At 45.4% G+C, this 12,660-nt stretch overlaps 1 protein-coding gene across 1 annotated transcript in view; it reads right to left on the bottom strand.

The window, feature by feature from the left end:
• Positions 1-12,660, bottom strand: part of RSAD1 (radical S-adenosyl methionine domain containing 1) — a 218,393-nt gene that overhangs the window by 23,799 nt on the left and 181,934 nt on the right. Inside the window, exon 6 of the mRNA XM_069654886.1 lies at positions 564-711. Coding sequence (XP_069510987.1) covers positions 564-711 — 148 coding nt within the window. The remainder of the gene's footprint in view (positions 1-563; positions 712-12,660) is intronic.

Raw genomic sequence — 12,660 nt, 5'->3', positions numbered from 1 at the left:
GTATGAAGCTGATACTACACTGTCAAAGAAGCATAGGAGTCACAAAGCCAGGGTATGGGATGTGATGGAGGGTGTCAAAGCAGCCAAGGAAACATAGGGGCAAGATGCTGTCAGAATGGACTGAGTTATCAAATGGGCAGCAGTGTCATATGCGTCAAGCTCAGTCATTAATACCCACACCTTGGTTCTGGGGTCACAGCCATCTGAGGGGTATGTGGACAGGTATTGGGTACTACTCAGACCCTCATTTCAGACATCCCGGGTGAATTGGCAGGTCTAGAATACTGACACTGCAAGTTCAGGAATCAGATAAATGGTTCAGTGGCACCTATCGGGAAGATACCACCTTAATTTCAGAATTACTGAACATCACTGACCACCTATGAAGTACTCACAACTGGAGTTTAACAGCTCGAAGCTGCTCCCAACTTCAGTTCAAAGGGTAAATGGGCAGGTTTGAGTGCTGCCAGACCAGAGATATAAAATGTCATGGTGTGGGTCCAGCATATTCACACCTACAAGTCATAAGTAGCAGGGTCATTATTGCACTGCAGTATACTCACACCTCCAACGGCATCTGCTCCACCCTCTTCCTGGTGCCATGTCCCTCTCTCATCACCTCCTTCATCCATGGTTCTGGCTCCAACGTCTGTATCCGGGCCTCACGGCAGACTTTACCCTCACCCCGTGGGACAAACCTGCCATGAGCTCCTAAAAATACAGAACCATAGTTAAAGCTTCAGGCTTACCACCCACATGACCACGTTGAAATCAAGTCCTCTGACAGCTCGACCCTAGCACCTTACCGTTGAGACATTCTTCCGACCTTGCCCTCAAGAATCTATATGTTCCCAGAAATTGCCTCCCTATGCTATTAAAACCTATAGCATGACCTTCGGCCAAGCAGATGGGAGCTTCCTCCAGCAGTGCTCTCCCATGTCTACAAGATCCCATTAGTGTGAGCCTTAAACAAGCAGTGTCCACCAAAGAAGGCCACATGAAATAGTAGGGTGAGCATTTTCTTAGTAGTGCCCCCCCCCCCTCTGCCGCCCCGCACTTACTCATAGCAGTACCTTATGGTAAAACACTTCCAGAATTGAGCTTCTGCCAGTGCCAGTTGGGCCCTCCCACAGTCACTCCCACAGTCACAGAAAGCCAGAGTTGTGAGCGGTGCTCTGCTATGAGATATACAAACCCAGCAGAGTGAGCTCCCTCAAAGCAGTGCCTATGGGATACCTCAAGGAGCACAGTTCCTATTGTGATGAATCTGATGATGTCATCACTACTTTCCCAGAGGCGCCTCTCTTCATGTGGCCAGGGAACGGAAGCCACTACCTGGTCCTGTGGGTGGCTATGCAAGGGAGGACCACATGAGAGGAGGCAACACTCAAGGCAGAGGACAGGCATCATCAAATGAGACATGGTATCCTCCTTTCCCTTGTAGGGATACTCCCTCCATTCCTCATGTCATGATGGCATATTGTAGTAATCCCCTTCAACAATTTGACAAGTCTGTCGATATCTTTCAATACCCATCCTTAGTAACTACTGAGATGATGACGAGGGATGGAGTAATGAAGAGAGCCAGAAACGGCAGCCAACGCAGCGATCTAGTGTCTGGAAGCTATTGAGCAGTGCCAGGAAGTTTAAAACGGACACATCTGAGAGAGAAAGGGAGAGACACTCTGTAAAATATGTTGATACCCAGCGGAACACGAAAGGTGGAGACATTGAGAAAGACAGCGGCAAGGCTGAACCTTGCAACTTTATTCTGACACCAGTAAAAATTCCAGAAACAGGCAAACCGTGGACTGCGGCACATAGGCTCTCACTGAGACACAGCACAGTGACTGAGCCGTTGGAAGCGCTGACTTGAATGCCCACAGGCGGACGAAGCAGCCGAAAGCAGAGGAAGGCATTGCAAAAGTCAACTGGCTAACTGGATGCCAGCCGAGCCCGCGAATGGGGAGGAAGGACATATGCAAGGAGCACCGAAGCTGCATGGTGAGCCCTTAGAGAGCGAGTGGGGAACCACAGCGCCTAAGGGTGAATGCTGCATTGAGACTGAAGAAACGAACAGTGATAAACAAGGGCCAAGGACCTGCTTGTTAGAAGGTGAAGGGGTGCCAAGTATGAACTTTGTTACTAAAAGGGCACTAGCTAACTAATGTGGACAGATAATTATATGGTTGAGAGAAAGAGTGAATAAGAAGAGAGAAAGCCTGGCAGGCTAGTGAACCAGGCTGTGTAAGATTGGGAGTGAACCAGAAGAAGATGATAATTCCTCCTACGGCAAACCAAAAAAAGGAACACACATTTTGGAACTGTGACCAAGTCCTGGCAGGAGAGTATACCAGGCAAAGCCAAGTGAAATCAAGTGTGTGGAATGAACTGCAAAAGAGAATCCCAAGGACGATTCATGCTCTTCGGAATTTGAGTTGCATTTAAGGTGATAGAGGACCTGGCAGGCAGGGCCAGTCTTACACCACATTGCACCCCAGGCAGGAAGCATCGTTGGCGCCCACATCCACCCCAAAACCTAAGAATGACAACCAATAATGTGTTACAAATGTAACCAGCTTGCCGGGGTCTGAGGGCCCACTGACCACTGGCCCTGTGTTGCAGGTGTTCTGTTTCGTACCACCTAACATGCATTTCACATGGTGCAATACTAGACTAACCATATGAATAATTTTCTGATAGTAGGTTATCATTCCAAGATGGACAGTCTGGTACACTCTTATTGTACTCTTTCAAAATACCTCTCTGAGAGTGGGAAAGGGGACAAATAGCAACAATGAGGATTCCAGTATGCTTTGCATTAAATCACAGAGCATTTCAGGACTAGAACAGTGATCAGAGATCTCTACATTTGATAAACAAGTATGTGATAAAAGGATCGTATGTGTGAATCTCTAAATGCATAACCGATGCATGGCTTGGTGCTCACATCACAGTTCACAATACTCACCCTAACATTAAAATGTTTGTAACCATGGACCATACATGCTCATTTGAACAGCTTAAATTGTTGGATGCGAGTATTAAATGGCTGCAACATTAGCCACTCAAATGGGGTACAAGGGCTCTTTTGCTTCTTGTTTCTGAAGAATTTTAGATGAGGAAGGGCTGGGTCTCACTGTGGGCATGCCCAACCCAATACAGAAACATCTTTTGGGAATTATATCTACAGACAGGACAAGATACCACACAAGAGAGACCCAATAAACAATGCACAAAAAGGCTACACAGAAGGATTGTACTGCTTACAAACTTTAGCCTGATCAGCAATAAGCTGGTGAAACGTTTTAAACAAAACTGGCTTCTAATGCATGGTAAAGGGTCCACAGTTCCTCAGTTCCTACCTCCTCACTATTACGCAGGCCTCGGGAGTTATTTTGGCAAATGAGATCAGGCCCGTGATCTAACAGACCTGGCATTAGCATCTCTTATTAGTGCCGATATGCAGCAAGTGAAAATCATGGTGTGGCAGTGTAGAAAGGGCGTTTGGCCTAGTGGATGTATAATTTGAGGCAACTTCTTTGATTGCTTTATGTGTTTAAGTGTGGGCACAGTATGGCTATCTCGCCAGTCACATACACAAAACGTTCCAGTGTGTTATAGTGTGGACATAGGGCACATCAGACAACAACAGGTATATGTGCTGTTACACACGGGAGCGCCACACAGACACCATTAACCAACAGGGTGGTGACTTGGGCAGCTCACAAATCATTGCTGCACACATATCACTGCACTGATTTGCCACAGACTATGGTCTGCACAATGACACAATAAACCCTGCTTTCCTAATCAAGGTCACATTGAGTTGCCATGTGGTGTGCCTGCTAGGCAGTGGCTGGCTCTGGGTTGTTTTGAAAATTAAAACACCTTTGATGCTAAGCTGATGCATTTAGTCCAAAGTAGACACTAGAATATTTAAGCAAGAAAATGTCAGTTAACCTTCTCAGGGATGCGCCATATGTAACAAAAAAGTAATATAAGAAAAAAATAAGTTTTGGTATGTCAAATAAAGAGACATGAAAATAAAGAAAATAGTTTTTTACTTTTCTGTGTGGCACGTTAATTCTCTTTGCAGAATGCATAAGTTTGGTCAGCTAACTGATACTTGTGCTGGCCTGGTGAATAAAAATGTCCCACGTTCAGTTCTTAAGACTGAAATGTGTAGCACCTGGTGTATACAAACAATGGCTTGTTAAATGAACCATCACTTATACATTTCACCATGTGAAAGGCTGTTACTTTAGCACAGAGAATGAGGGGCAAGGGGTGTGTGATTCCAGAGCATCTCACATGCTGCGTTTGGAATATGCATTCCTTTGTACATTCCAGCGCATCGTAGTCCGCAGAGATCAGCAGCCACACTTGGCAGTGAGGAGCACTCACCGGCAGAGCAGGTTATGTGGTAGCAGGTCAGTTTACCTTTGAGTAAACTCTGTTTTCTAATCTTCTTTTAGGTTATCTGACACAATCATAATTTCTTTATGGACTAACAACATGGACATCATGACTCTTATGCAGAGTAACTAATACACATGTGTTCCACTCTTTGTGAATAAACATGAACTTGCGTGGTGCCCAGTTGTGAATCTCGCAGAGGCTCCCTTTCATAGTGATGCGCCAGCGCCATGAAGTGTGCCTGATCTGCATGAAATTACAATTTACAGTGACTTGTCAGGAATGCATTTTTACATCAGACAGAGAGCGAGTATTGCCACCACAGGGCAGCGACCCAGCTGGAAGGGGGTGTACCCAGTCCGCCAACCCATGTGCTCTGTATGTAGATGAAGCACTTGCTGCAGGCAGGTGGTAGGGACCTTTCATGAAATAGCACCATATGACCATAATCGTCAGAGGCCGTGGATCTTGGACACTGCTAGCCGACAGCCATTCAGTGTGTGAGAGTAGTATGGCAGCCAAAGGCTCTACTTTTGCGCAACTGTTAATGGGACCTCTTTGTATCTGCAAAAAGCCAGTCAATGACGTAATGCAGTTTGGAAAAACAGTTCGAGATCTAGTCACGTCTTCCCTTTAACCCTGTGCACCTGCACCCATAGGCGTTGAGATCTCTTGGTATCCGGAATTAGTGGTGAAGCAGTGCCTCTCAAATGTGAGACCCGTGTATTGACCATCTGGAATGGGTGGTCAGACAAACAGTGCCCTTGACCTTGAGACCCTATGTACTGGATATCCAGACTGGGTGAAGTAGTAGCACTCCACGAGCACCCTAATTTGAATAAAGGAGATGCTAGCAACGCTCTGCCAGTGCCAGCCAGGCCTTCACTTTTCAATGGTACCACCCATGCCCTGAGCCTTACCTCGTAGCTGAAAGTACTGCTCTGTCATCTGATACACAAACTGCCAGAAGCACTCGGCACCCAAGGGCTGCACACACCGGTGCACCAAGATGGAAACAGGCTCTGGTTCACACCGGGTCTGGCTGCAGATGGGCCTTGATCCGATTCTGATCCCGTTTCAAGAAAGGGAAGGCTACCCAGCCCCAAACAATCAACTCCCCACTCAGTGCACTGTGCAGCGCATGAGCTGGAGGAGGGCACGGACGTGCGCCCAGCCAAGGGGCATGGTTGCCTGGCGCCAGCACCACCAGGGAAGTAAAAGTAGCAAAAAATGTTGCTATGCTAATTGATACCCTGCGCTGAGGCTGCATTGTTTGTTTGTTTGTTTATTTAATATAGCGCAAAACCAAACCCGCAGGTAGCCGGGCGCAAACATTACAAGAATACTTGAGAACTTGGTTACAGTGACAAACACAGAAGTAAGCGGTAGGAGCAGATTCAGAAACATTATAGATTGCATGTGTTGGACAGTTAATGCCAGATGTTGGAAACAGAAAGAGAGTGGAAGGTGGTACAGTTCAGTGAGGTGTGCAGTAAGAGAGAACTAGTGCGGTTGATTGTCAAGTGTCGGAAGCAAGAAGGAGCTGAGTGGTGGTCAGCCGCAGTTTGTAGCTGGGTACTGGCAGTGGGGGTAGGGGTACCTAGGGACAAGTTAGCAGGGCATAGTCAAGAGGGTGTCTCTCAGGCGAATGGAAATGTTGCGGAGGGGGATCACCTTAGATGTCGTTAGATCGTAGCCATAAGAGTGCCTTGCGTCTGAGACTTGGGTAAGCTGTGCTTTTTTTTATATCTGGGCACCAGCAGGGTGAAGGCGTTAGATATTCTTGTGGGGCGATTAGAGGTTCTTTTGTTGATTCTGTTAACTAGGTAGGGGGGAGCTATATTGTTGAGGCATTTGGATGTGAGTGAGATAGTTTTGAGGGTGATCCTGTCATTAATTTTGAGCCAGTGGATGTTCCTTCTGGCGGTGGAGACATGGGCTCTGTTGGGTAAGTTTAATGCTACTCTAAGAGCGTTATTTTGGAGAGTTTGGAGTTTGTTGAGGATATACTTGTTAGATCCAGCATATAGGGCATTGCAATAGTCCAATCTAGATATGATAAGTGCATTAGCTAGGGTAATACAGCTGGCCTCCGTTAGGAATGGTCTACATGCTCGGATCAGTTTACAAGTATAGGCAGTGGAGGAGGCTAGGGAATTAGTTTGTTGCTTGAAGGTGAGTTCTGAGTCCAGATAGACCCCAAGGGTTTTGACTGCGGGCATCACTTTGATGACATTGTTGTCAATGTTAAATGAGGCGTAGTTGGGGTCTAGTTTTTTAATTGCTGTCTCTGTGCCGAGGATCAGAATCTCTGTTTTGTCGTCATTCAGACAGAGGCCGTGGGATGCCATCCATGCCTGAATGAGGAGGTATATCTTATTTACCAAAGCTGAGTCTTCCAAGAAGTTGCCCGAAAGGGGGATGAGGATCTGAGTGTCATCTGCATAGTTAGTGTAGATGACACCCAGTCTATCCAACTTGTCAAACAAGGGTTTGGTAAAGATGTTATACATAGTAGGAGACACACATGATCCCTGGGGGACACCGCAGGAGACTTGTATGGGATCAGCAGCTGCAAGGGGGGAGAAGACTCTCATAGTCCGGTTAGCAAGGAAGGATTGAACCCAGGTTATGGCATCGCTTGAGAAATGGGCAACAGAGCCGAGGTGATTGCATAAAACTGCATGATCTACCAGGTCGAAGGCTGCCGATAGGTCAAGGAGGAGTAGCATAGCTGATTTTCCATTATCCTTCAACTCGTCAATTTGAGTCTTGAGGTCAATCAGGGCTGTTTCAGTGCCGTGGAGGGGTCGGAAGCCAGATTGTTGTGAGCCAAGTAAGTTATTGGATTCAAGGTAGTCCTGGATTTGCAGGTAGGCTGCCCTGTCGATGATTTTAAGTAGAAATGGGACGGTGGTGATGGGTCTATAGTTTGTCGGGATGGAAGGGTCGAGCGTTTGTTTTTTTAGCAGGGGTAGGACCCAGGACTGTTTAAGGTTATTGGGCACTAGGTTAGTCTTGAAGGAGGCGTTGATCAGTTTTGAGATGAAGGGAGCTAGGTCTCTCGCTGCATCTTTTATAATTTGAGGAGGGCAGCTATCGCCTTTACAATTGGATGGTTTTAGGGAGAGTATGATTTTTTCTGTCTCTAGTATGGTTATTTGTTTGAAGCTGAAGGGGTGTGGAGTGTTAGCGGCCTGGTTAGGGGCGGGCTGTGCCTTGGGGGTGGGCTCAGGTGGCACTAGCAAGGCGGCTTTTTTAATTGCAATTTTAGTTTGGAGAGAGCTGATTTTTCCTGCTAGGGCGTTTTGTATGTTAGTGCACCAGAGTTTATTTTTGGGGATATTGTCTGTTTGTGGTATGGGCGATTCCATTTCCCGCAGGATGGAGAATAATTCCTTAGTATTCGATTTGGCTTTGGTTATCCTGTCGTTGTAAGTGGGTTTTTTTGTACTAATGATTTCCTTTTTATATTGTTTGGCAAGGGTGGCTAATTTGATTTTGTTCTCCTCAGAGGGCGAATGTCGCCATATAGATTGCAGTTTTCTTTTTTGAGTTCTGAGGTCTTTCAGTTGGGGTGTGAACCAGTTATTCAGGTGGGAGAGTTGTTTGCCTTTACGGATTTTGGTGGAGGCAATCAGATCTAATGCCATGGTCATGGTATTATTATAGGTTTCCACAAGTAAGGTCGGGTCTGTAATGTTGTCTATGTTATTGAGGGTGGGGAGGAGATGTGGAAGGAGTTGTTCTGCTGAAATTTCTTTTTTACTTCTAGTGGGGTGTGGCGGGGCCATTACTATAGGTTTAGGGTGGTTAAGGTCAAGTGCGGCGGAGAATGAAATTAGATGGTGGTCTGTCCATATTTGCGGGGTAATATTAGTGATGCTAGTGTTGCAGTTCAGGTCCGCAACCCAGTCAAGAGTTCTGCCTTTGGAGTGGGTGGGGGTGGTGACTTTTTGCGTTAGTCCGTAGTCATGCAGTAGTGCAGCGACAGATGTGGCATGTTTGTCGTTGCAGTCGTTAAAACCAAGGTTGAAATCTCCTAATAGTAGGATTTGCGTATGGTCTTTTGTATTATTCGTTAGGATGCTGGTTAGTTCGTCCTCGAAGGTGCCTAATGGTCCAGGTGGTCTGTAGATCACATGGATGGTAAGAGTGCGGTTGCATGAAAGTTGGAGTTTGGCAGTGAGGAGTTCACAAGACTGGAGTGGCGTGGTAGTGGCTAGACGGATAGGCAGGTTGGCTTTGTGGATAATGGCTAATAAATTATAATTTCGAGGACTTCAGTTCAATATTACTTTTTCTTTTGAAATGCCAGTTAACTAAAAATTAAAAGGAATGCATGCATTTTCGTTTTGCTCTCCTTCAGGCAGGGTCCTTTAATGACAATGAGTTGTTTAATGACAACTCATTGTGAAATTACATAATCTGAACCCCACTAAATGGGCCCTATATGACTGGTGGTGCCACGTGGCGGAGCCAGTGTGTGTCAGTTAATAAAAAGGTATGGTAAACAGTGAAAGATTTTTTATCTTTTTATGAAATTCTGACTAGCAGACTGCTGGTGTGACGCCCCCTAGAGGCTGACAGACATCAGGCAGCTGCCTGACCTGCCTGACACAAAGACCGGCCCTGCTGGCAGGAGAATATACCAGGTATTCCGCGAGTCTGAAACCTGCACCCAAATTGTGGCATCTTGAAAAGAGAATCCCAAGGAAGATTCATGCCTTTAGGATTTTGAGTTGCATTGAAAGAGAATCCCAAGGAAGACTCTTGCCAATAGGATTTTGAATTGCATTAAATGTGGAAAAGACCTAGGGAAGGGAGTCATTTCATGAGGAGTGGATTGCTACTCCAAGAGGAGGACGTTATCCTCCTGTATTACATAGAACCTGGTTATTCTTCTGTACCTGTCTTTTAGTGAAGAGGAATCTGGGGAAGGGAGTCATCCCCTGGAACGGTGAACATTATCCTGTATGAACATTTGTTGGATTTATACCTTTTTGTTGCACTTGAACATTTGTACACCTTCAGAGCCAAAGACCATACCCTTAGCACCTTAGCGTTACTTTTAGAATGAGAGGACTACGATAGGATTTCAGACACAGGACATTTTTGCTTTGGACATTTTGACACAGGACAGACTCTTAGTTCTGGCTAAGGTAGGGAAATACCTCCTAGATTAGGGACAGTGAGGCATTTTCCAAACCCTTTATTCTTTAAATAAAAGTGTGTACCAATCACAATAAGACCTCGGTGTCCAGGTCTCATTCCTGGTTCCTCACACTATGTGCACCATGCGTCAGTGCTGGGTGTGAGTTTCCTCACAGCAGTGCACGCTCAATGCTGTTGGATTATAGCACTGTGAGATTCATCCAGCATGTGCCCTGTATGTACAATAGGATAAAAGCAGTGTGCATTGCATCAAAGTAGTGCCTCATCATCGCTTAGAAACTGAAGCTGCCCCACACTGAAAGGACCCAAAATAGCTACAACCTGTCAGGAGATCCTTGTGTTCCTGCGAAGCATGGATGTGACTTATAAGTGCAGTCTACTTCCTTTGGGGACAGGGCCAAGCCTAAACTGCATCCGTTTGGTTTCCTTCTATATTCACACAAACGAGCCAAGATCGATGTAATGGAATTTCACCAGGAGACATTTCAAATGTTTAAGAAGTGTTAAATCAAATATTACAATGTGTTTGATACTTTTTTATTTCCTCAGTGACTGGTAACACGGAAATAAGGCTCTTCTTTCCGCAGTTTTCAATCCGTGATATAGGCCCATCCCAGTGCAAGCGTCCTCTTGAACAGCCATGGCACGGTTACAGAATACCACCAGTTTATTCTCTAAGAATATGGCTGTGACAGTGTTAGTTTTTCTGTTGTGTCCATGGCCTGTCCATTTAGGAAAACTATCAAATGGCTGGCAATAATTATAGAAATGTACCTTCTACAGCCTTCCAGTTGGGAAAGCAGCTCAATTTCAAGCTTTCCAAACGGTGAAATAGGGGAGACATTGCAAGGCATATCTCTGAAACAGATTGGAAATGACAGATTCAGAACTTTCAAAGATAGATGTCTAACAAGTGCAGGAGGAACAGACTGAAGATGGTCTGTGGATTACTATAGAAGAAAGTCAAGACCGATATAGGAAGCCCGCATGCACACACAGCCTGTGTGTAGCCTGCTGATCCTGGTACCCTGGGGGCGCAGAACCCACTTGTGGGCCAGCCTTTCCTTTGCTCCATGATCTAAGTGATAAACGCTTCATTGTAAGTACTCTTACACATTTTATTTACACTGAGATAGTCAAATTGTGGGTAGCCGGGCAACATACTCCACCAAACATAACGTTTACCACAAACCATGGATCACTGGGAAATGTTTTCCACTTTAAGAGAAAGTATGGAATCACTAAGCAAGCGAGCATAACCATTCTAAGGGTATTTCTACACTAAGTTTGTTCTTAATTAACAAACAAACTGAATTTCACACAGTTTCCCTTAAGTGCACTTGCCACGAAGACAAACATTACTACCCCTTACATAGAGATAATAACATTCCACAGGATTAGGAACAAAGGTCATCAAGCAGAATGTGGATTATTGAGTAGCAGATAAAAGATCAGCAATAATGACAAGAGACAAAGGGTTTGCAATATTGACTTCAGTGGGTAGAAGATAAAATGACCTTCAGCAGGGTTCACAATATCGTTGAGCAGGCAGGTGATTTTCTATTATAATGAAGTTGTAGCTGATTAGAAATAATGAGAACAGGCAAGGGTTTAGCAATATTGATAAATGCAGCATTTTTAATAAAGACCATCAGATGAGATTAACCATAATGATCCTATGCAGTATCAGTAATAATTATAAATCAGACAGCTGAGACATTGTATTGCTCATGGATCTAACCAGCCATGACGCCAAAATACTCCTCAGATATGGCCCCATCCTCTGATCACAGGTATTTGCCACCTCCTCCATCATAGGATCCCAATATGCACATCTGTGCACTCCCTCCACCTAAACTGACACATTTGGGCACTTCATTCGCTCCCCACAAATCCACAGACACAGCACTACCCTTCTCAAGCCCTTGTCCCACAGTCCCACATAAACATCACCACACTATCGACTCACTGGTCCCCACAGCCATTCCCATGCTCCACCAATTCCCCTACAGGCAGTGCCCCACCCCCAATCCACCCCCAGAACACCCATACAGCCATAGCACCACTTCCTATCCACACCTACAAAAGCACGTTCCTGCTGTACCCCAAATATGAAACCCTGCATCCCTCATACACACCTTACAGACATATGCCCACCTTCCATGGATCCCGACACCTGCACAGACCCAGTGGCACCTGTCATCCATACTGCCAAAGTCACATGTCACCCATCTCTGCATACTGCTCAACGCATACTTCAACACTGCCTCAATGACCACAGGTACAAGGGAAGGTAGAACATACAGGGAGCAAATGGAGACAAGAGGGAAAAGGAGGGGAGCATGGGAACGATAACAAGGTCTAGTGGAAAAGCTGCCATCGTTTAAATCAAAAAGATGTGTGTTCTAATCACAGCTTACCTAATGAAACAAAACTGGGTTCTGTTGGGCAATTCACTTTATCACCTGAAATTTGCTAAATGTGTGAGTGTTTAAACTCAAGTATAAGAAGCTTTAACAAACCAAAAAGATTTTCCGAGATAGGAATGATGTGGTTTCTTGGATAACTTGCATACTTTGGAAGCGGAAGATGTAGATTCTAATATTGACTGTCTCATTGACCAAAAGAGCGTGAACTATGGTGCATCTCCTCGATTCCCTCTGTTGCAGGCTCCTTAACTGCAAAATGGGGCAATGCTCAAATACAAACTGAAGATCAGAATAAAGTCTATGCACAAGGGGGTCTTAAAATATCCACCAAAAAGTGTCCTGTGCTAAGGGGTGGTTGTCAACTGCCCAGTGGAGTAACGGAGAGATTTCCCCCCCCCCCTCCACTCCGGTAAAGTATGAGACGTGTTCAGGGCTCAGAGAACCCTTCTCCACCTGAACTGCAGCGCCAAAAATGAATAATAGTCCACAAACAAAGATTGTGAGAAATTAAGAGTGTATTGAGTGCGCCCTTTCTGAGACACGTGTTTCGGCGACAGACTCGCCTTTTTCAATCAGGGCTAGAAAAGGCAATTGTGTAAATAATTTAAGTTTCAAATTGTAATGGTGGACAGTACAA

Source organism: Ambystoma mexicanum, chromosome 3q, assembly GCF_040938575.1.
Source record: "Ambystoma mexicanum isolate Mex_15411 chromosome 3q, UKY_AmexF1_1, whole genome shotgun sequence".
NCBI classification, from domain to species: Eukaryota; Metazoa; Chordata; class Amphibia; order Caudata; family Ambystomatidae; genus Ambystoma; species Ambystoma mexicanum.
This window is presented reverse-complemented; position numbering and strand designations above follow the sequence as displayed.